The 25,878-nt window shown below is 39.3% G+C and overlaps 1 protein-coding gene across 1 annotated transcript in view; it reads left to right on the plus strand.

The window, feature by feature from the left end:
• The window catches only part of GALNT17 (polypeptide N-acetylgalactosaminyltransferase 17), an 815,309-nt gene that overhangs the window by 195,488 nt on the left and 593,943 nt on the right, over positions 1–25,878 (plus strand). The window contains exon 2 of the mRNA XM_073615091.1: positions 5,137–5,320. Coding sequence (XP_073471192.1) covers positions 5,137–5,320 — 184 coding nt within the window. The remainder of the gene's footprint in view (positions 1–5,136; positions 5,321–25,878) is intronic.

Here is a 25,878-nt window from a genome sequence, read left to right on the forward strand (position 1 = left end):
ACTACACTTATTATTGGTTTTTGATGTAAGCCTTAACTATCTGCTTGAGTGCTTGAGTGCTGGTTCCCACTGACAGGCTGTTGGCGGAAAATCCGACCATCTGTATGTTCCATCGGACAATTGTTGTCGGATTTTCGCGGACAAATGTTAGATGGCAGGCCTTAACATTTTCCACGGACAAAGGTCTGTTGTCAGATTTTCTGAGCGTGTATACACAAGTCCGTTGGACAAAAGTCCAAAGTACAAACATGAATGCTCGGAAGCAAGAACGAGCCAGAAGCAGTCGGTCTTGTAAACTAGCGTTCATAATGGAGAATTAACATTTGTGACGTGGCAAATTATGAAATCTTGAAATGCAGCGCACATTCTCTTTTTCTTTAATGGGATAATAATGAAGCAGCTTTGCTGGTGAAACTGATGGAGTTGTTGCAAACACATTTTCAAAGGCTTTTTTTTACTAGTGATATCAAGAATAATATTATTATGCTTGTTATTTTTTTAATTTTTTTTTTTTGGTGCAAGTTACCACAGCACCATTATCCTGTAGTTTTTAAAATCAAAGATACAACTATGTTGGTGTCCCTTGTTAATTTTACATTGTATTTTTTTTAAATGGAACTGCCTACTCCCAAACTGTCATTTGAAGTAAAACACATAGCCAAGTATTATTCTCCCCATTTTTTTTATTTTGCATTAAAAAAGAAAACAAATAAAATTAAACATGCTATCTGCCAATAGAACTTAACCAAAAAGTGCATTCTATGCATCCAAAAATATAGAGAATATACTAAATCAAATCATCATTCAACCAAAAAATAAAATAAAAGCCTCATGCATGTGTCCTGCTTCTTAATATAGGGGGTCAACAATACCAAGAGTTGGTGAAAGCAGGGGTCCATCATCCGAGGATAATTCCAAAAATCATCTGGATTATTCTCCTGCAGCTCCCACAGCAAAGGCATATGACATAATTGGTCACGATTAATAAAGCAACCAATTTTTGGTCCAAGAAATCCTCCTCCTCTTGTTCCTGGACTGGACTTGGGTCAAAGCAATAACTCCAAGGCCAATAATAAATAACACGTTATCTCCGCCGATTCCGCAACATGGCTTGTTAACAAACCGCCGGTCAGATATTAACTGAAAAGTGCGAAATGAAAAGCACGAAATGAAAAGCGCAAAATGAAAAGCGTGAAATGAAAAGCACGAATCAACTTCTACTAACACGAAATTAGCAGAAGGAGCCAAAGAGCTGAAAAACCATGTAGTACGTCACTACATTCGTGTTTGTTGGCCGACAATTGTGTGCCATTTTTATGCAAGAGAAGTTTGTGTACAAGGCTTTTAGGATCATTTCTGGGCTCAGCTGTCAGTTTGATAGGCAGCCCTGTTTCACACTGCGGATCAGGGCTGCTGTCAATAACAACAACAATACAGAGGAGGACTCTACTGTCCACTCTCAAGGTAATCTGTAGGGGTTGGTTGTCAGCCTTGGTAGAAAAGAAAGCAGGAGAGGCTCCAAAGTTATACCAGTCTACCACTCTCCTTGTTGTGGATTGGCCCAGCCCGGCTCAACACTATGGCAAAGTTATTATTAAAGTTAGAATAGTAAAAATCATCTTTCAAATTTAGGAGAAATTCTACCTATAAAACTAGGAGGTGAAAAGGTGCAGTAAGGTTTTCACAATTTTAACACAATAGTAAAATCGATATAATTTACCTTTAGCCCATATGTCGTTTTTTTGTAATAAATAATGACGCTTCTTTCAGTGTGTTTTATTACAGCATTGATCTCAAGAAAGGATCAATGAAAAATTGTTTTGGATTGATGCAATATGTTTCCTCTTCATTTTAAGTCTAAAAACTAATAATTTTCCAGGAAGGTTTGGCAAGCTTACTTACAGTAAATGCATTTGGAATTGACAGTGACATACAGTAAATTCCTCTATACTCTAGAAGTGACAAGCATCATGCATGCATCTGTTTTGTGCATGTTTATTGTTTATCACTTTTTTTTACAAAGTTTAGAAATCCCCCCCCCTTTAAAAGAAAAACACTGCCTATGTGGCTGAGCAGATTTTGCCAGTTTAGTTAAATCATTATTTGCCTTTGTGCTTAGAGATGTTAAACTCTAGCAAAGTATGCAAGATATACAATCAGGCATTATAGTAATATTGTTTTTAAAGAGGAAAAACATCTGTTAAAATCCATTCCGCAGGCAGAAAACCTCATCCGCTCAAGTAATTAGTAACCATCCACTCTGCCATTGTTTATAAACCAGTCTGCCTGTTTTTATCTAATGATCCCCTATTCCTCCATGGCTGGAGGGTCACAAGTCTATGGGCCTCCTTGCCATGCTGATACAAGACCATATGGGTATAAGCAGCAAGAATACCTGATGTGCTGCATTGCTGCCCTCACACATTTTACATTCTGTGTTTTATTATTAAAGAGACTCCCCAGAGAAAACTAAGACTATTCCACCAGGCGAGACACTGAAACACCCGAATACTGTTGGGGCAGCTACCTTCAACTGCCAATACATTCCTATTGGACCAATGACAGGTAAAAATGTGCAGGATGCAGAAATGCGCAGTTAAGCTTTACCACTATTAGGAAGTGTTAGAGCGTCAAAATGGCTATTAATATAGGGTTTTGGAGGTTTCTACAGATATGCCCAGGCACCTCTAAAAACAGCAGTTTTTTTTCTGCTGAAAAAAGTCTATTTAGGCAGTATTTCTTACAAAAGACTATGAAATAGAAAGCAGTAATAGGTGATTCCAAGAAAATGACTGCACAAATCAGAAATGTTTTGGTAAAGCTAGGATTTGAAACTATACTTATAGTTTTATAGGAAATTGTTTCCCCACTGGTCTATATGACCAAGCTCACAGTCCAAAGATATTGGCAGCAGAATAAAACTCCATAAATCAAGGATTCATTAAACAAGATAAATATTTTATTTTTTTCAGTTCTAATACACTTTTTTTAAGAAAAGCAAAAAAAACTAGGAATGCAGTTATAAAGAGATTATTAATGTACGTTACGCTAAATCTTTCATTATGGAGTAACTACCCCTCAATCCTTCACATTAGGAGTTGTGATATATTTTCTTTTGAGAATTGTTTAAATCGTATGCTACTACTTCCATACTACAACTGTCTAAATTATTACTTACTCGATTATTACTTAGTAGATGCAGAAAATATTTGGCTAAAGGGATAATCAAGTCTCTACAATTTTTCTACATGGCTGCACCAAGGCACATAGCTTCTAGCTAAAACATCTGGTTTACATTATTTTCAGATCATTCTGGAATACATGCCATTAGCAATAGTAGAAAGTTAATTGCTATTAACCACATTCCTTACTTTCTTTGTTTTACAGAAAATATGTATTTTATATTTTATCAGCTTGTCATGTTATGTGTGAGGCACAAAGACTGGCATAGATAGAAATAGAGTAAGCAACAAATTAGAAAACGCTATTAAAATCAGCTATGAGTTCCTGGTACAGCTCATATCAAAAGTAACTTCATATAAAATGTTTATTTATTTATTACAGTAATACCCCAAATATAGTTAGATAGTTATGACAATGCCATTATTATTCAGGTTCCATTATAAATGTTGATAACCACAAACCTGCATTTGTATGAAATCATTTTACTTGGGACAGACGCGCAATGCAATATACGCATTAAAGTCCTTTGTTTTATGTTTTACAGTATTTACTTAAAATGTATAGATAAAAATAAAACTTTAGAATTGACCTTACATCAGTGTTAATTTTGGCAGCAAATTTCCATTTAGTTTTAGTCTTAGCCTTAGGACTAAAATGGCATTTTAGTTTTAGTCCCATTTTAGTCTTCTGCAATTGTTTTAGTTGTATTTAGTCGACTAAATCTCCAGTACATTTTAGTCGACTAAAATGTCCTAAGTTTTAGTCAACTAAATTCTCCATTACATTTTAGTCAACTAAAACTCATTTTAGTTGTCTAAAATATAATGTATAATGTAATTAAATTGTAGTGCATTAGTTAACATTTCTCTACAATTTCCAAACGCATTATATACTGCTGGAGTGAAAAATCTAATATGTTATTTATTATGGTATTGAGGTATGAACATGCACTACAGACCAGTGTTAATTTTGAAGTCAAATTTCAATTTAGTTTTAGTCTAAGTCTTTTGACTAAAATGGCATTTTAGTTTTAGTCCCATTTTAGTCTTTTGACTAAAATGCCATTTTAGTTTTAGTCGTATTTTAGTCATCTCAGTTGTTTTAGTTTTAGTCGACTAAAATAATATTCATTTAGTCGACTAAAATGTTTTAGTCGACAAAATTAACACTGCCTTACATATACCTTGAGTGCATGAAAAATCTAAATACTAAAGATCAAAACAAGATTAAACGTTTTCAATTTGCACCCAATCAGAGGCAAATGCCTTGTTCCTTCAATCAAAATTATGGTATAATGCCCCAAGGTCTACAGAATCGTTGCTAGGTTTTATGAGATGATGGCTTTGATTACTGAAGGAATATATATTAAAAAAGTGTTTGTTCACTTAAATAGCGAATAAGGTGAAGCTGTTTACTGCAATCATCCACTTAGACATCCTTAGAAATCACTTTTTTTCACTTCACAAGGTTAGGTATTTAGAGTAGGCCCGAGCCCCTTTACTCCCATCATGGGGCACTTTATTACGACCCCACAGTGGGACCTTTTCACGTGTTTTGCGGTGGCGGAACACCAGGGTCCAGTCACAAGTGCAACCTTTATGACCCTGGTAGTTCCGACACTGGGTGAGATACTCTGCAGTATCATGGGATGGGTGAAATGCTCTGCAGTGCATCATGGGATAGTTGTAATGCTCTGCAGTAACATGGGATGGATGAAATGCTCTGCAGTGTATCATGGGATGGGTGTTATGCTCTGCAGTGTGGTATGGAATGGGTGGTATACTCTGCAGTGTATCAATAGATGGGTGGAATACTCTGCAGTGTGTCATATGATGAGTGGAATGCTCTGCACACATATACACACATACAAACATACATACTGAAATGATTAAACAAGGTTCTATCTAACACATAGACTATTTAGAGTAACACTGTATTCTTTCTTATTGTAAGGTTTGTCAAAGTCACTTGGGCTTATTGAAGGTTATGGTGGCAGAGGAAAAGGTGGACTCCCAGCTACACTCACCCCCGAAGAAGAAGAGAAAGCCAAAGGACCACATGAAAAATATGGCTATAATTCTTACCTCAGTGAGAAAATATCACTGGATCGAGCTATACCAGACTACAGGCCAACAAAGTAAGTAAGACTGAAAAGTTATGACATTTGTTGCTTACTAAAATGTAAATGTTTTTTATGGTTGATTTAAGCATGTACCACTTACCCTTCCTTTACTTAATACAATCTTTGTGTGAAAAAAAAACACTGCTTACAGTTTGTTATAGAGGAATTTTACAAAAACTGGAGCACACAGAATCTGGTGCAGATGCGCATAGTAACCAATTAGCTTCTAACTTGTTCAATTAGGCTTTAACAATAAAAATTAGAAACATATTGATAACTATGCATAGTTTTACTAGATTCTGTGTGCACCAGTTTTAGTAAATCTCCCTCTATGTGTTTTTTAACATAAAGAGCTGTAAATAAAGATTTTGAGTAGTCATTCGTGCAGCAAATTTGCAAGTGGATATTTATTTATTATGGGAATGGGTAAAATACCACAGTATGGCTACTAGATGGAGATGCAGAGCATATGAAATACAGTGGTTACATTTATTCCCTCTAAAATTCTAATTTTTACATGGAATTGTAGGTTGCACTATATAATAATAAATAAGCACACTATAACAGATTGGTGTTTAAAATGGCCGCGGCACCTTTATTGGTATTAGAATTAAAACTAATAACTTTATTCAAATATTCAATGAAATATAAATAAATATTCTTTCAAACTTAAAACCAAACCAATTCTAACTCCCTCAGTCGTAGGACTCGAGCTGTAAATAAATCAGTTCATAAAACCAAGTCCCCCCTTGATTCAAGGGTGACATAACCACATAATGGTGCCAGCGACAAGGGTGGAAGGGAAGGGGTGCTCAAGCTTAAGCCGCCTCAGGGCAAGTGTGAGTGGGTCTGTCACGCAGAGGCTTATATAGCCTCTTATTCTGAGGAAAAAGCGTTTTTCCCACTCCTTGCCTCGTGACCAGCCCTTTTTTTTGTTTTTTAATAAAAACTTTATAAATTTTATTTTTTTGGCGACCACAATTCCATGATGCGGGCGCTTTATTGTGCCCACTATTCATGGAATTGTAGGTCGCACTATATAATAATAAATAAGCACACTACAACAGATTGGTGTTTAAAATGGCCGCAGCACCTTTATTGGTATTGGTATTAAAACAAAAAACTTTATTCAAATAATCAATTAAATAAATATTCTTTCAAACTTTAAACCAATTCTAACTCTCTCAGTCATAGGACTCGAGCTGTAAATAAATCAGTTCATAAAACCAAGTCCCCACCAGCCGGGTTTTTGCAAACAAAAAACCAGGCTACCCCAGCACCGCGGCCTGTTCAATGCAATTTTGAAGACCTAAGTTAAAAATGTCAAGACCAACATCTGAAAGATGTACGCCATCTTATCTGTAAAGACTGGGAAAACCTCGTTCCAGATCGACGTGATGGAAAGAGAACCCCCAATTGACGGTAAACATTTTTCAATTGAATGATTAATTCTCCGTTTTATCTTTTCTAATGGTCTGCTGTCTTTTGAATATAACCAATGTAAGCGAGAGACCATTTCAGAGAAAACAATACACGTATTCGGAAACATTAATTTTAAACGATGCAAATCTTGCTTCATTAAGAACATTAAATCTAAAGTTTTTAATCGACCAACATTGTTACCTCCAATGTGTAAAATTAACATAGATGGATAAGGCCAAGAATGAAACAATTCAGAAATATGAAGGAAAAGATTAGTCCATTGTAGACTATGAATGCCTTTCCAAAGAATATGAAACTTATCAGAAGGTAAAGATAGGTTGGAACCATAACAACGCTGTGAAGCCCTTTTATGAGCCCAGTAAATGTATGCATGGCCAAATATCCATATACAAGATCTGGCACCTAGAAATCAAAGAGATAAGTTAGGTCAGATGTAAATGTTAAATCTATTAGACTCCCATCTACCTAATCTCATAATGACCTCATTACTCAAACCCAATCTAGCAGCTTCTGTAGCGGCTCCAATTCTGAAAGAATGGGTAGAAAATTTAAAAAGGGAAAGACCTAAATGAGAAAAACAACATCGTAAGACTGCTGAAAACTGAAATTTTATCATAGGAGAGGAATCCATGTGAACAAAAAAAATGCTGACCTGAAACCGGTCTGACTGAAAGGTATTTTTTGAGAATCAATAAAGGACAGAGGATGGAGTCACCATAAGCGAATAGACTGAGCCATTGACCTTTACCTTATCTATCCATTTTTGATCTTCTGACAAAAACAAGGACCTTATCATCCGAAAAAGACACTTCTGGTAAAAACAAACCTTCCAAACTGTGTTTGTTATTTGGTAACATCTCAGATATACGAAAAGCCGCAAAAAACATCAAAACAAATGCAGCATGAAATAATATAGCCTTGTACTCTGAGATGCAAACAAAAGGAGTGGCCAAACAGAGCTTTGATAATATGTCCAAAGTAGTCACCCTGCGCCTATCTGGGGCCAATCTTACCTTCCTTAAACCTTTTAAAGCTTGTTTAACAGAAAAGAAATTGTTACAGGCTGGGAAAGTATTCAGTTTCACGAAAAAAGATACTCCTGCTAATATTTTATTAATGTGATTAAAGGAAAATTCCAATTGAATTAATGAACAAAGAAATGCTAAGATCGAACTCTCAGAAGGGGGTAAACCAGGAGAGCCTAACTCTTTATTGAAATTCAACCACCTTTCCCATGCAACTGAATAATCAGTCCATGTTTTTGGAGCGATCATATTTTTAATAACCCAAATTACTGGATTTAAATCAGATCCCAAAGATGACTCGGGCAATGGTACCCAACCAGATCTGCATGGGGCAACAGCTGTCTGAAGTGAGCCATCTGGAATTGAGATAAGGCATCAGCGATGACATTAAGATTGCCTAGTTTCTTCCGGTTCCGGCGCCGCATGGAGTAGCTGCTCTCCTCATCAGCTCCCGCAGCTCGACTCCAAAACCTGCTTATAAAACCAGAAAACCCGGAAAAAACACCGCCACCTACCCCACGCCACCCCAGGGCACAGGATGGACCGTTTTCTTGAAAAAACCGGCACGCGATCGTACGCGGCCGCGGCGGCGCGGGCCCCACAGCCGCAAATCGAGGCCCCGGCTTCGGCCTGCACGGAGCCTCACACAGAGCCAGAGCCTGATATGGAGGTAAGCGGCGCTGCGGCCCCCTCCTCACCTGCTGACACAAATCCACAACACACAAATCCGCCTAGCACATCCAACATAGAGATGATAGCTCAGGCTGTGGCAGCCCTCCTCTCCCCTATGATAACAGCCTCGGTGGAGAAAGCAGTCAGCGCAGGCATGCAGCAACTACAAGCCCAACTAGGGGAACATGCCTCCAGACTTAATGAAGCTGAACATCGCATAACTAATGTAGAGGAAGAACTGTTCCACTCCCAATCCCAAATACAAGCCCTAAATAAAACCAACAAATATATCCTAGAAAAATTGGACGATTTGGAAAATAGATCCAGAAGAAGCAACCTGCGATTTGTGGGCGTCCCTGAATCGCTGCAACCCTCAGCCCTCACAGACCTATGCGCCAGACGCATCCCTGAAGCTCTAGGACTGCCAGGCCCCTGCACAGTAGAACGGGCACATCGCATGGGATCTTTTAACTCAGAACGTAAATCGCCCCGTCCCATAATCGCAAAATATCTCAATTATTCGGATAAAGCCTACATCCTGCAAAAATTCAGGCAATCCAGATCACTTCAAATCGACGACATGAAAATACTAATTTTCGCAGATTACTCTATGGAAGTGTCTCAGAAGAGGAAAGCCTTTCAACGGATATGCTCGGAACTGCATCATCAACAACTCAAATTCACTTTGGCATTCCCGGCTACCCTCCGACTCAAAGCCCCAAATGGCGACCAACTCTCCTTTCAAGACCCAAAAGAAGCTGAGGCCTTCCTACGTTCGCTACACTCAGGCCCAAACATCAACCCATCTCCTAGAGCCGCCCCTATCAACCGTGCTCTAGACCAAAGGAGCCCACGCAAAGACTCTCCAAAACGCTTCAGAGCATCACTACCGGACCAACACCGCTCCACTCCACACTGAAGACCACAAGCACTGTCCCATACTGCCAACCCTTACCGCCTCGCTCCTACGACTATGGTGATCTGACTCTTAACGGGATATTCCCATTTTAGAGACGAAGTTAAAAGGTTCTCTTTCAAATTTGTTCTTTCCTCCTTATCAGGCATGACAGCTACTGGTAGGCCATGCGTTTTCTCTTTCTCTTATGTTTTATACTTACAGTTTACATTTTAATAACTGGTAAATGTGTTCTTTTTTTGTGATAACTAAGGTTTTGACTCGCTCCCCTGGCTCACCTGTGTTTCCAGCCCCCCATGCCAATTATGGCACAACTCAAGCTGCCAAGGCGACTCACCCTTTTAGCAAGGGTTTTCAAACATAACAGCCTCTGAGTCCTGCGATGGGAGCTGGAACACACAGACGACTCCATGCGGAAAAAAGTGAAGTTCTTTGAATATGTTTTATTGTTTCTCTTTTTTACCCCCTCTCTTTTACATCCCTTCTTACACCACGCACCCCCATTTCAAGTCACACACTCCCTTAATGATCTAACAAAACATTGTTCAAACATAAAAACCCCCTCTACATCCCAGCCTACTTCCACACCACACCACCACTTGTCAATAGGCGAAAACTATACAATATCTTCACATACCCCCCCAGTGACCCCCCCCATATGAAACTAGTCTCCTGGAATGTTAAGGGACGTCGATCACCTAATAAGAGAATGAAAATCCTCCGTCACCTCAAAAGACTTAAAACAGATATTGCCCTACTCCAAGAAACCCACCTTTCCACCCCTGACTTCCATCGAGTGAAAAAACTATGGGTAGGTACAGTATTAGGCTCAGACTCTAATGGACGCAAAGCAGGAGTCCTGATTCTCATCCACAAAAACCTGCCATGTGAGGTACTATCCACCAAAGCAGACGCACAGGGTCGCCTTATCTCAGCCCATATCAAAATAGGAACAAAGGAAATGATAATATCAAACATATATGCACCCAACAACCCCACAAAACAATTTTATAGTGAATTGTCAACATGGCTCCTCAGCGACCCGACCCTCCTGCACATTGCTGGCGGAGACTTTAACTCCACGATACACCCGATAGATGACAGATCCACCTCAAAACGCATATACCTCCCCTCTGATCCCAACTCACAAACTCTACTAGCCTCAACGATAGAATCTCTCCACCTACACGACATCTGGCGACTCCGACACCCAGCAGATAGAGATTTTACCTTTTACTCCAACCCCCACAACGTATTCACCAGAATTGATTATCTCTTCTGCTCAGACGACCTTCTACCACTGATATCAGACGCTGTCATTCACGACATTGCCATATCTGACCATGCACCTATCTCGACCACGATTGACAACCCTGACCTACACCCGAATCCTAAAATTTGGCGCTTCCCCTCATATCTCCATAACAACTCTGACTTCCGTCAGTACATGGAAAACGTCTGGTCAGAATATACTACTACCAATGACGAACACTCCGACAACCCCAATTTATTCTGGGAAGCAGGCAAAGCATTCCTTAGAGGCCGCATAATCTCATATGCAGCTTCCTTTAAAAGAAACGCACTCAATAAATACAAACAAGCCAGCTCCCAATTACACCTAGCCCAAAGATCACTCTACATCAATAACTCCAATGACAACAGGAAGGCATGGCAGTCAGCAAAACAATCTTTTGATACCTGGGCTGAAACTCTAGAAAAAAACCAAAAAAGCACACATGGATGCCACCCTCCACAAATTCGGCAACAAGGCAGGTAAACTCCTTGCCAACTTATGTAGGGGACCCTATCGACCGACACACATCCCATCCCTCCGCGACTCTCTAGGCAACATAAATACCACCCAAAAAGACATAAATAGAACTATGCTGCAATACTACTCATCCCTATACGGACCAGATCCCATAAACCCAACACAAGCACAATCCTTTCTTGAAAAGGTAACCCTCGCTCAAGTAACTCCCGCACAATTAGAAGCACTAAATGCCCCAATATCCCCCCTTGAAATCTCCGCTACAATTAAAAACCTTGCCCCCTCCAAAGCTCCAGGCCCTGACGGTTTCACGGGAGAATTCTACAAGTCACTACAACTACTCTTAGAACCCACACTTCTTAAGGTTTATCAACACATATGGTCAGGAGGAACATACCTACCCACGGGTAATCAAGCCACTATCAAATTACTAGCCAAAAAAGGTAAAGACCCCCAAGAACCAGGCTCATATAGGCCAATCTCGCTGCTAAACCTAGATGTCAAAATCCTTTCCAAAATCATTGCCACAAGGCTAGCGGACATCATTCCCTCTCTGATACACCCTGCCCAATCAGGGTTCGTGAAAGGCAGAACTGCCACCATGAACATCAGGAAAGTAATGATGGCCCTGGAACACGCCAAATACAACTCAGAGGGTAAATATGCTATTATCACCTTGGACGCGGAGAAAGCCTTCGACAATGTCAGCTTCGAATGGCTTTCTCTGGTCATGAACAAAATGGGATTCTCCGGTTCCTTCACCCATCTTATTAACACTATGTATACCGCCCCAGCCGCTAGACTGGTAGCGGCAGGTCTCCTATCAGAAGAATTCCGCCTATACAAAGGAACTCGGCAAGGCTGCCCCCTATCACCTCTCCTCTTTAACATCGCGTTAGAACCACTATCCAGGTTCCTATCACATGTAGCCCCACTAAATGGCATCCCTATCGGCAAACAGGAAATCCGCACCTCACTCTTTGCTGACGATGTCCTTATATTCACAGCAAACCCCTCCTCTGACATGGTCACGATTAAGCAAATCTTTGACCAATTTAGATTATGCTCGGGCCTCCGCATAAACTATAATAAAAGCGAAATCCTCCCTCTAGGCACCGTATCCAATCCTCCCTGGACACAGAACTCCATATTCTCGGTAGCACATTCTCACATCACCTATTTAGGTATAAGAATAGGAAAACTACCCTCCTCTCTTTATCACCTCAATTACCCACCTCTACTCAAAAAGATCTCTCAGGAACTAACAAACTGGATGGATCTCCCTCTCTCGCTACTGGGAAGATGTCATCTAGTGAAAATGGTCAGCTTCGCCCGCCTACTCTATCCACTACAAACCATTCCTTTACTCCTGAAACATAAAGATACAAAAATTCTAAATGAGGCAATATCCAAATTTTTATGGCGGAACAAGCGACCACGAATTGCACTCTCGAAACTATATCTTCCCAGGCGCGAAGGGGGCATTAGTCTCCCTAATGTCAGGATCTATAATTTAGCCTCCTGAGGATAAGTCTAGATTGGGTAGCACAAACATCTCGCTACTCCAACTTTTACCTCGAAACCGAAATGGTCAACCCATACACTGCAAGTGGAAAACCATCCCTCCACCCCTTCAACACTACCTACTACTCCGGGACACAGCAATTGCTTGGAATGAGATCCGGAAAATTCTCAAACTGTCACCATTCATCTCCAGACATCTCCCAATACAAGGAAACCCGAGCTTTCCCCCAGGTCTGGAACGTCAACCATACAATTCTTGGCAACAAAAGGGCATCTCCAACTTTTCCTCGCTCTGTGACTTAGAATCCGGCCGCCCCATTCCTTACAAGTCATTAGCGGAGACATTCCAACTTCCACAGTCACACGTGTTCCATTATGGTCAATGTTTAAGCTTCCTCAAAAACGTCTGCAGAGACAATCAAAAAAGATTTAAAACGTCCCTATCGGACTCTCTTCTCTCAAAAGGCTCCTATAAAATTTCAGACATATATCAGTCTCTCCTCCTAAAAGCCATTCCCTCACTGGAGACCTCTTCAGTGGCTAATTGGACAAAAGACTTCCCGGAGGCCGACTTGGTCAACAAAATTCTTCAAGGCCTCAACACTACCCACAAGCTGGTACCCAATGAATCCTGGAGGGAAACCCAACTTAAGATCGCACACCGAGCCCATATACCTTTCCTCTCGAACAAACAAGCTCAAACCTCCCCCACATGCCCCCTATGCATCCACCCCAGACCCTCCTTGACCCATCGCTTCTGGGCATGCACATACATATCCAGCTTCTGGGACCAAGTTCTGCAATACATATTTGAGGTGACCCTGCTAAAAATACCTAAGGACCCCCTACTTCTCATTTTTGGACACTGGGATCCCCAACTGCTACCCTGGTCTTCAATCTCTACCCCTTCATACAAGGACTGGATTCTGATATGCCTCCTCTTCGCTAGAAGAGCCATATTAAAAAATTGGATCTCCAATTCCTGTCCCAACACCTCCCAAATTAAAAGGGACCTCCTTCAGCTGCTCTACAAAGACAGGATCAACACGGACTACACGAATGAAAGAATCAGGACTTGCTTCCACCACAAATGGGGAACTTTCATGACCTCGGCACTCTCCCCCACGGAGATAGCCCATCTGGAAACTCTCTCTTTCCTTTACCATGAACCTCCCCCCCCATCTCAGACGGAACGATCCTCCCAAACCAAGATTCTCCACTATATGGAATCCAACTTCTACCAAATACTACAATATAAAACAGGACGCCCTCACGCTCTTCAAAACTCCATATTCTCTACATACAGAAAAGTGGTGACCACAACTGTCACAAAAGACATAAACGATATCAACACAAAAATCACAATCAGCATTATCATCTTAACCTATAGTTATCATTTTAACCTGCATTTTCTACCCACAGGCTGCTTATCTTCATCTAAAACTTGATATTGGTGCTCTTCCTTCTCACCCCCCCCCCTGATGTTGTTTAATTCGCATCTACTTGACTCTTCCCCTCTCCCCCCCCCCACCCTACGGGGGATACATCCAGTAATACTTCGCTAGCAACCTCAGGGAACCCCTCCCCCCCCCCCACCCCCACCTAGATCCATCCAGTTTACCTCCCTTTTCCCACATAAAAGGTCAACTCTCTTCCCATTCCCCAGGTTACTTGTCTTTACCAACTGCTCTTTATTTTCTACCTCTGTATAGAGCTGATGTTTTCTTTGTTATTTTCTCTTTTTTTGTATAAAACACAAAATACAATGATACTGTCTTTTTCTTTTTTCGATGTTATTCTCTGTATATTACACCTTTCAATAAAAATTTATTAAAAAAAAAAAAAAAAGATTGCCTAGTATATGTTTCACCTTAATCCAAATGTTTAATTTTAAGCATAAGAGAACTAAATAGTGCAAGAGTTTTATGACTAATAACGATTTTGAAGAAAAGCAGTTAAAAGTGAATAATACACCTTTATTATCTGTATTGATAATGATTCTTTTGTTAAGAGTTGATCACCCCAAATTTCCAAAGCACCAACTGGAAAGAGTTCCAGCAAAACTATGTTTTTTGTAATCTTGTTGGAAATCCAAAAGGGGGGCCATGAGCCAGAACACAAATGTGAAAGAAAAATAGCAGCACAACCTTGAGAACCAGCAGTGTCCGTGAATAATTCTAAATCTGATGCAAAAACAAAGTCTTCTTGGAAAAAGGATCTGCCATTAAAATCCTGCAGAAATTGGGACCACACCAGTAGATCATTTTTAAGATTACAAATCAACCTAATGTGGGAAAAGGGGGATTTTAGACCTGACATAGGCAGGGGTTACCTAGAAAATATTCATCCCATAGGCATAATGCATGTAGCAAAAGCCAGAAGACCCAGAAAAGATTGAGGCTCTTTTAATAAAATCTTTTTTCTGCACAGGAAGAAATAAATAAAGGACTGCAGCCTGTACATTTTTAAAGCAGGAAGTTCAAATTGGAATAAGTGTGTATTCATTTTTATGCCTAAAAATTCAATAATCGGAGATGGGAAAGTCGTTTTTTCAATTGCTAAGGGGATACCGAAGTATTTAGTTAAAAGGAAAAATAACCTGAGGATTAAAGCACAAACTATAGAATTTGGCAGACCAATGAACAAGAAGTCATCTAGATAATGAATTATCCCAGTATGACCAGATCCAAATTGTAGCACCCACTGAAGAAAAGAGGCAAAAACTTAATAATAACATGACAATGAACAACCCATTGGAAGGCATTTATCGTAGAAAAAATAGCCTTCAAAACAAAAACCAAGGTAATTGTAAGATTCTGCAGCAATGGGCAATAATCTAAAGGCTGATTGGATGCCTGCTTTTGCTAATAAAGCACCCTGACCAAACTTTTTAATAATTTGAATAGCATCATCAAATGTGGCATACTTAACCGAAGTAGATAATGGGTCAATTTCGTCATTTAGGGGTTGACCTGCGGGAAATGAGAGATGATGAATGAGCCGGTAAGAATTAGGCTCTTTTTTTTAGGTACTAAACCCAACGGAGAAACTCGAAAATTAATAAACAGTGGGGAAATAAAAGGACCAGCAATCCTATTGGCTGAAATTTTTTTTATTAATGTATCCCTAACTATTTCAGTATGGAGGGAAACTGATTTTAAATTATTTGATAATTGACAGCCTGGACCTGTGAAAATAGGAAGTTTAAAACCTGTTGAAAAACCTTCAATTAGTAATTGTGCTTTCCCCTTGTCGGGGTATAACATTAACCATGGATGCATTTCGATTAGCCTCACAGGCGTGCAGGCTTTTTGTATGATCCCTGAGTACGTGATTGCTAGATGTTCTTTTAAAGCATCTTGAGACTGGGTGGCTACCAAAACAAAAAGAATTCAACCACTTGCATTGATTTTTATTAAATGCGTAACATGTTCCTTTTTTATAAACTGATGCTGACGCATTTGAGTTCAGGTTTGACTGGGGCTGTGGTCTTGTATATACCGGCTTCTGAGAAATAATTTGGTTTAACCATAGCCCAACATCTTTGTTTCCCCATTTTAAATTAGGATATATTGCAATTTTTTGGTGAAAAGATTCATCATAACGAAACCATCCCATGCCACCGAAACCTTTATATGCCTCCAGAATATGCTCCAAATGGTGAAAAAGCCCAGGACATTTTTCTGGATGCTTCTTATCCATTATTGCAGAGAATATACAAAACGCCTGCAGCCAATAAAAAAAGGATCTAGAAACAGGACTACGCCTATCCTCAGCACTATCTTCAGATCTTTTATCCGTTTTTATAATGAAATCTTTTGCAATAGGTAATAAAGATAATAAATCCAAGAATTCGCCTTTCCATATTTTTTCTTTAACTGCTAAAGGCAAATGGAATCCTAAAAGAGACATTTCACAAGGGAGTACCTCTTTAAAACATGTTTCAGAAATAGAATTAGGAATGCCTACAGGAATGCTTGCATTTATAGCAATAAGATTGATATTAGCTACAGAGTTACCAGACCACAAAATTAACTGGAGAAGGAGATACAGTTGTGGACACAGATGTGGGATTATTAATAGATATATTATCATTAAATGTATTTAATGAAACTAGTAACTGGTTAATTAAATCATTCTGAGCAAACTTACCAGCATGGCTGTATTCTGAATGACTGCATCTGACTGGAATGTGGATACCTGGCACTGATACTTGGCTAATATCTGGACCTGTAAGGGAGGAAAGAGACACAGGGGCCCTCACAGCATCCAGCCTGGATGGCCTGGATGCGAGTGATGCCACATTTGCTTACTGAGGTATCTGCCTGGAATGGCTCCCAGCATAATTAGACGACTTTTGCACTGTGGGTAGAGCCAAATTTGCCGGAGGAGAGGCTGGAGAAGCATCTGCTAAGCTAGGCATTGAGAGCCATTCGTGAGCTGAGTTTCCCTGAGCGGTATGGATGAGCGGTGTGTTCTGCCCCTGCCTCCACTCTTCTATTTCTTTTGCCCCGCCGGTTGCCTCTGCGAACCCCATGAACTGACTCCTCTTGCTCAGCTATAGCAACAGATCTCTCCTCACTCACCACTGTTGTTTCTAAAACAGAATGCTCTGAAGGAAAGCTCCGCTGAATGCTGCGAGCCGGTGAGCGCTGTGCTGAGGCAGAGGCGACTGGCCGAGATTCATAAAGTGGCTCCATAGTACTCTGGGTAGCTTGCTGTTCTGCCGCTACAGTACCCACAGGAGTGTCTTCCTCAGTGAGAGCTAGACACCGCTGGAGCCATTTGTTACCTCCTTCAGCTTCAGCCCTTTCAAAGACTCTTCTTACTGGAGACTTCATGCCCTGACACAGCTCGAGCCAGCCAGTTAGCGCAGCGGAGCTCAAGCTTAAGCCGCCTCAGGTCAAGTGTGAGCAGGTCTGTCACGCAAAGGCTTATATAGCCTCTTATTCTGAGGAAAAATGTTTTTCCCGCTCCTTGCCTCGTGACCAGGCCGCTCTTTTTTTTTTTTTTATAAAAACTTTATAAATTTTATTTTTTTGGTGACCACAATCCCATGATGCGGGCACTTTATTGTGCCCACTATTCATTGTATCTCTTGATACAAAGGCATATGTTTTTTCAATGCTGCTCAGCTCCATCTAGCGGCCATAATGCAGTATTTTACTATTATAACCAAAGAAATAGTGTTGCACTGTTATTGTGCTTAAAAAGTATTTTACTATTTCCCATAAAAATAACTAATTATTTAAAAGAGAAAATATCATAAATACATTTTTTGGCCTGCTCGCACAGAATGTGTATACTGAACATGCAAATTCAAAAGAGGAATTCTATTTCTATGAACAACCATCTTCCATGAACAATTCCTCTCTTTTCAGTTATATTAACCTTAATGTTATCTACATTTTGATTCTATAAAAATCTTAAAGCGATTGTAAACCTAGGTAAAAAAAGACAAAGGCATAATGTGCTAGTATGCATAGCATAGCATATGCATAGCACACTAGCACATTATAAAAAAATACTCACCTTAGAATGAAGCCCACTCAGCAGTACCCGGTCTTCTCCCGTCCTTTCTAGCAGTACCCGGCTTCGATGTGAGTGGCTGGAGCCGCAATGACGTCATCGTGGGAGCCCTTGGTACCGGCAAGAAGCTCTGAAGTTCCAGCACAGTAAGCTGGACTTTCAGAGCGTATGCGCCTCTGGTTTGTGCTGGTTTAGGAAATATTCATTTTACCTACAGCTAAGCCTTATTATAGGCTTAGCTGTAGGTAAAAATCACAAAGCGGGTTTTACAACCACGTAAATCCTAATATGCAGCTGAGGAAAGAATAGGAATAGTGCACTCCTTTCATATTTCCTGAATCAGTGCATTTAGACCCCTGCTTATGACATCTCATTAATATGCTATGTGTCCCTATATAATACCTCACATAGCCAATGTTTATCTATATTAAGTAACCTAAAATACATCCCAAACAGATGATGATTACAAGAAGGACATAATGTTGCAAGAAATAAACCATGAAACTCTGTTTTAGAGGCATTTCAGGAATAATTTAAACATAAACTCCAGATAATGTGGAATGGGGGTGGGGTTTAATAGTGAAGAAAGGATAAGGGTGACAGTGTTAGAATACATGCCTTAACATATGTAATGTGAAACAAATGAGATCAGTATTTAAAGTAGATTTGTCATCAGAGAAATACGGGAGCTACATTTACTGACTTTGTTAATAAATGTTCTGGTTAATAAATGTTCTGGTTTCTATGCTTATTCTTTGTGTGACACAAACAATTATACTGTACATGTCAATAAAGGTGGATGAAAAATCTGAGATGTTTATTAAGTATTACAAGTATTAGGTATTGAAAGCCAAGGGGTCAGAGAAGCAAGCTCACAGGATTTTCAGAAGATCTCAGCAATGGCAGCCTTCTGGTTCCCTGATGGCAAGACTAAAAAGTATATTAGTGCATTGTTGCAATACATTTGTGTTGTCTCAGGTTTTATTTCTGTAAATTCTGAAAGTACTGACAAATACCTGTTGATATGCCAGAATTATGTTTGGGTGTCTTTGCTGCACTAAATCTCAACCATCACTGCCTACTGGACTACGGAATTCCACTTATTCCCCACCCCTCTCTGCCCCAGTTCACAAGCATACATTGATTTATTTGTCAACATAACAGTGATTCCCTAAAGCCTGCCTACGCATTAGGGAAGATTTACTAAAACTGGAGCACAGAGTACAGCTGTGCATGGTAGGCAATCAGCTAATAAATTCAGCTAATTCAGTTAAGCTTTGAAAATAAAACCTGGAAGCTGATTCTTTTCTATGCAGAGCTTCTCCGGATTTTGTACTCTCCGGTTTAAATAAATCAACCCCATTGTGTGTAGCGAAAGGACTCTTGAGAGATGTAGTTCTGGGTGTGTACTTATTTCAATAGAAACTGAGATTTACAAGCCTTGTGATGATGTCACAGGGTATACTAAAAACAATTTCTTGATATAGCAATAAGATGGAAGAAAAAATAAATGTTGAGCTATGAGGTGGAATGTGAAGTTTGGGGATACATTTTGGCAATGCCTTAAAATAAATAATGATAAAATAGACATTTCAGATTTATTTATTCTAACCAACGAGTTCAAAACTCCTAAGGCTAATCAGCTAATGTGTAAGGTAAAGTCTACAGGCCTGCAAAAATCATTTTGTAAATGGATAGAAAACTGGCTATTCAGAGAGTAGTGGTTAATGATTCTTACTCTGAATGGTCTAAGGTTATCAGTGGTGTACCCCAAGGTTTAGTGTTGGGACCCTAACTTTTTAATATATTCATAAATTATGTAGGGTTTAGGATTAAAAGTACCATTTCAGTCTTTGCAGACGACACCAAGCTATGCAGTGGAATAACGTCCTTACAGGAAAACTTCAATTTACAAGTCAATCCGATGCACTGTTTATTTGGGCAGCTATGTGGCCGATGAGGTTTAATGTTGAAAAATGTAAAATGATGCACTTGGGGGCTAATAATATGCATGGGTAATACATACTAGGAGGAGTACAATCAATGGTGGAGAATGATCTGGGTGTTCTGGTAGATCATAAGCTTAATAATAGCATGTAATTCCAAGCTATGATTTCCAAAGCAAGCAAAATCCTTTCTTGTATTAGGAGAGGTATAATTTTATTCCTGTACAAATCATTAGTAAGACCTAATCTGGAATATGTAGTTCAGTTTTGGGTACCAGTTCATTTAAAAGGAAATCGGAGAACTGAAGAAAGTGCTGAGAAGGGCAACCAAACTGATAAGAGGCATGGAGGAGCTGCACTATGAGGAAAGATTAGATGAACTGAACGTATTCTCTCTTAAGAAGAGGAGATGAAAGGGGGATATGACCAACATGTATAAATACATAAGTGGTCCATATAGTGAACTTGGTGTTGAGTTATTTACTTTAAGGTTATCACAGAGGACAAGGGGGCGCTCTTTATGTCTAGAGGGAAAGAGATTTATTCTCCAAATATGGAAAGGTTTCTTCACAGTAGGAGCTGTGAAAATGTGGAATAGACTCCCTCCCTGGTTCTGGCCAGCACAGTAGATTTCTTTAAAAAGGCCTGGTTTCTTCCCAAAATGTACATAATATTACTGGATACTAACATTTATAGGTAATGTTGATCCAGAGTATAGCTTACCGCCTCTCAGGAAGGAATTTTTTCATCTGCTGGAGCAAATTGGATCATGCTTTGCTGGGGGGGGGGTTGCCTTCCTCTGGGTCAACTGTGGGTATATGATTGTGTATATAGGATTGTATTAATTTTTTTTATTTATTTTTATTTTTTTCCTCTTTTATTGGTTGAACTACAGGTAGATGGACTTGCATCTTTTTTCAACTATGTAACTATATAATCTTAGGAAGTGAACAGGAAGTGATTTAGCCTCCACTCTTTCTGCTCTGTATGGCTCCATGCAGAACATCAGTTAGAGCGAAGCAATCTGAAAATTAACAGTCACCACTGTGCTCTCTGGTTTCCTATTAGTTGATAGCTTCTGCATTAGGTCTTACAGGGAAAAGCGTTGACTCGGTTAAATTGATGATAGGCAACTCCTATCCTCATATTGATTAGTGGTTCCAAATTAATAATAACTACTGCAGTAAGGAACAGACACAAAAGATACGCTCAGCATCTTTCCAAATAACTGTTCTACCTTATTATGACGCAATTGAAGGTTTTTATGCACATGATTACGTAGGTATCACATTAATATTACAATTGTACGTTTATGGTAACAAGAGGCGTTACATAGGCAGGCTAATTCTAATCAGGACTGGAAAGAATGTAAACATGTACTGAAAACATTATTAGTGCTGTGTGCACAGTGAGGACAGTGTGCAATACATAAAAAATAGAATACAATTATATACAGAACGTACAAATTTCCATTACAGTCTCCCCTCTTTTGATCAATATTTTGATCACTAACCCTACCTGCTATCACCTTTAACCTGGAACCTCCACACGCTTAGGTGGAGGTAGTCCTGGCCAAAGAGGCAAAAAACTCCATTGTGGAGAAAATAATAACTGTACAACTTTTTCATTACAAAATGACCTTTCATTGTGAAAAACAAATGATTGATAAGACATATTTACAGAGTACTGGCTGTACACTCCTGTGGCCAGAATGGCCTTCTAGCTTAATTGTGAGCATGCTGACTTATCAGCATATGTAAACACAGACAATTCTACATAAAATGGAAGACGTACAAAAGACAAATATGACTTCAACATGGCTAAACTACTTTTCAAATATATATATATATCCCTGACAATTAAAGTAATTGAATCAAAAAGTACCCTAGACTGTGATCACAAGAGGGAAACAAATCAAACACAGAGATTTCTTTAATTAAGTCATTTTTGCAGTGTCTGGTGTGGATCCAGGTGACTTTTCCTTCAAGTTTTGCAAAAACTGTACATGAAATATATGCTGTATTGAGTCTCCAAACTTTTCCTTATATATAAATGTCTCTTAACAATCCACAAGTCACCTGGCTTTAGTTTTAGATCCTTCCAAACTTTTAGGATCTGGAATTGGGGAGAAAACACATAAATGAGTTTGTCAAAAAACCTTAAAAGATCAGCAACCTTCTCTGTGAGATCCGAATGGAGGACTTCAGCTGCTGAGACAAAATATAAGCAAGTGAGTAACACACTCCCAAACCAAATCCCATAGGGAGAGAGTCCAACATCCCCCTTAGGGGCCTGATAAAATATAAGAAAACATTAAGGCAAAAGTTTTCTAGTTTCTTACTCTACTTTGTCCGCTACGTTGTAGACAGTAAGGGGTGTAAAAATAAAACCTCAAAACTTCTATTAAGGACTCTCCTATAAAAAATGATTTCCTCTGTTACTCTCTGTACTTTCTGCACTCTATATTTACAAACTACTTCTGATAACACTTTTACTGTGGCCTTTGCAGTAGCATTTGCCACTGGACATCCAAAAAACATGTTCATACAGACAAAATGCATACTTGTAAGATCCTGACTTGGGCATCTGGATATATCTTTTTTGTAATCTCTGGAAGGGATGTTCAGCTTTTGGTAACACCTTTGGTAACAGGTAAAACAAGAAGTGGTATGTTAGTAAAACAACTGTGGAGAACCCTGGCTCTATCCCACGCTCATTTACTAAGGCAGCCATAACTTCTTGTGACTGATGACATGGTCCTTGTGTCAAGCTGGAGGGAAAAGAGTGGCTGGCAGACATAAATGATCACCTTTTCCAAAGTCCTGTTTCATAAGAAGTTGCCCCCTGTGGACCACTTGTTCTTCTCGTTCTGGGGTCCTTAAAGTTGAATTATTAACCCCAGCTATACTGGGCCAGAACTAGGGTGTCCGGGGCTGTAAATGCAGCATCCTTAGTCACCTGGTCTGCTTCCATGTGTGAAAGTTAATATGGCTACCTCAGCAAGAAGCTGGAAGGCTGAAAACAGCCAATCAAATTAACTTGGCATGCTTTATTGGTTTACCTGCTGAAGTAAAAACAAACTTCTGGCCCTTCAAATGGAACCAAAAGCTCTCTATATCTCGACTATCTATATAAATATACACTCTTTTTGTAGCTCACAGGCTTTGCTAAAACATGAAGCTCTGCTTCTTGAGCTGGGGAAAAAGGATCCAATGACTTTGAATACAGAGTATCCTTCTGGGTGATAAACTGCATACTCAAATCTACAAAAAATGTAATATCTGGGTCTTCAGGGAGTGTGTTCTACACCGGGCTCACAGCAGCTGATTCCCACATCAATTTAACACACGTGTCTTCCTTTGTCTCCAGCCTCCTCCAATAGAGGCAATAAGGTGGCTGGATTCAAATGTATGCATTTTTCATTGTTAGATTTGTACATAAACAAACTCATATTTTAAACCTTTCATTAGACAAACATTTAGTTAGCTGTATATTTGCTGCACAGAATGTCGGACCATTAAAAATTAAATGTTTGACCAAAACAATATCTAACTTTGTCTAATAGCACCTTTCCATAAAAGCTACAGCTCTGATATATCGGGGTGAACCATTTATTACTGGGTCCAGCTTGCATAAATATATTACAATGGCTTGTTTTCTATCATGCTATTTGTGTAAGAACTCCAGTTTCATATTTCAAAAGACAACTTCTTCCTGGCAATATTATAATAAATGATAACAATACCCTGTGGTCATGGAGAGATGTCCATAAATCCAAAACTATTCTTCTGCTTATACCACAGTACTTACAAGAAAAAGGGGCACATCATTTCACAATCCACATATTCTGCTTTGGATTTCAAAAATAAAAATAAATAAAAACAAAAGGACCAATCTGTATGATGGACCAGAAAGCATCAAAAACTATAAAACAACTGGCTGCAGGTGGCATCTATCCTAACAGGGTGTGTGGACTTGATGTGATGGGTCTGTTATATTTAAATTTTATTTATTATTACTCTTACATCATGGACCGCACATCAAGTTATCATCAAAAACCTTACAATATCATTTTTGTAGAAAAACTTCTTATGTATCCCATCCATCTTGACTTTTTTAAATATTATGGCAGCTTTATTCCAAATAACAACCTCATCTTAATCTTTTTTTCCCTCAATAAGGGCTTATTGTATAAACGTAAAATTACAAAAATTGTTATCTTAATCTAAACTAATCCCATTTTTACAAATTTCCCCAATAACCTGGATTTCATTTCCAACCAAAGGTTGTCTAAACCAGTTTCAATATATCTATATAATTGTTAAACTCATATTAGAAATGAATACTCATTACTTAATTTCCCTTTTTTAAATGCCCTGTTTCCACTTTCAAAGGATATTCAATTTGTGTAATACACGGTTAAATGTAACCTTCATTTTACCATGTTTGGAAAACAGATTCAAAATAATTGTGATCACATTGTTTACCATTAGATTCGTTAACCCGGCACATTTTGTTATAAATGTTTTGTCTAAAAAACTGGAATTGGCATGGTGTCCTTCCAGCTTATCACTGACCTCTCATCCTCAGCCACATTCCTTCATGAGAGCACAAAGGAGGGGGTCACATCTGCGTACATGACACACACAAGCAATAGAACTAAAGGTCCCAGCATTCGCACACACATACACCAATATCTCTCTAAAATCGCTTACTTTTCCCATTTGTGCACAACACATGCATATTATTCTCTCACTTTCTTTTAACTCTCATTAATATTTTCCTGCCTAAATTCTGCATTCCTTATTTTGTTCAGATATCTTTTATATCTAGCTTCTATGATCAGATGGGCAGCCAGAGTACTCATCCCATCTTCTCTCTCTGACAACATATAAAGTATTCTGTTTTAACTCTCGTTTCTCTGTTTTAACTTTACTAGTTATAGTGCCTGACCCCAAATTCATCCCACAACTTAACATGAAAATGTCTCTTTCTGTCTAGTATTAATATCACCCTTGATCCATCCTGCTCACATAGATAGCTGTTTCTCTAGCTGTTTACTCTGCATGATTCTTAGTCCCTGTGGACCTTGGTAACCCAGTTACCCATTGTGGATCCATGTCCACTCTAACCATTAATCTAGGGGCTCAGTATAGGCAGACCCGCACCTTCGGTTCATATATAGCGCTCCTCTTGCGCTGGGCATTTTTGAGGGTCTCTCACCCTTCATTCCCTTACTTAATTCAATGCCCATAATGACTGGCCAGTCTTCTCTCTTCTCTACGTGTGCCTATACCCTCTTGCCTCTAAACTACTTTATCTAGCAGATTTACTACATATACCTTTGAACAGCACTATTTTTCCCTTTCTTATCTATAACACTCCAATGGACAGTAGCATATGCAAAGTGTCATGCTACTTAATGTACATCAGTGGGGAGAGGGTGTCACCCATGCTAGCATGATGGTCCAGCATGTCTGCTGATCTGAGGGCCATACTGTAGGCTATAAATATCATGGAGAGGGCGGGGACAGTTACAGTTACAAAAGTATTGTTTTACATTAACATGAATGGAGGATGTGGTGCTGAAATTAGCCAGGAGGTTGTGCTCACAATGTTATAGACTTCCTTTTCTTATTTGGGATCCATAAGTTATCCACCTCTGCCTTAGATGAACCAATAGTAAGAAAAAAATGTTTTGTAGTGGAAAATAGTATGCTCACCTTTTCTTTGCCAACTATTAACTA

The sequence above is a fragment of the Aquarana catesbeiana genome, linkage group LG02, assembly GCF_042186555.1.
Source record: "Aquarana catesbeiana isolate 2022-GZ linkage group LG02, ASM4218655v1, whole genome shotgun sequence".
NCBI classification, from domain to species: domain Eukaryota; kingdom Metazoa; phylum Chordata; class Amphibia; order Anura; family Ranidae; genus Aquarana; species Aquarana catesbeiana.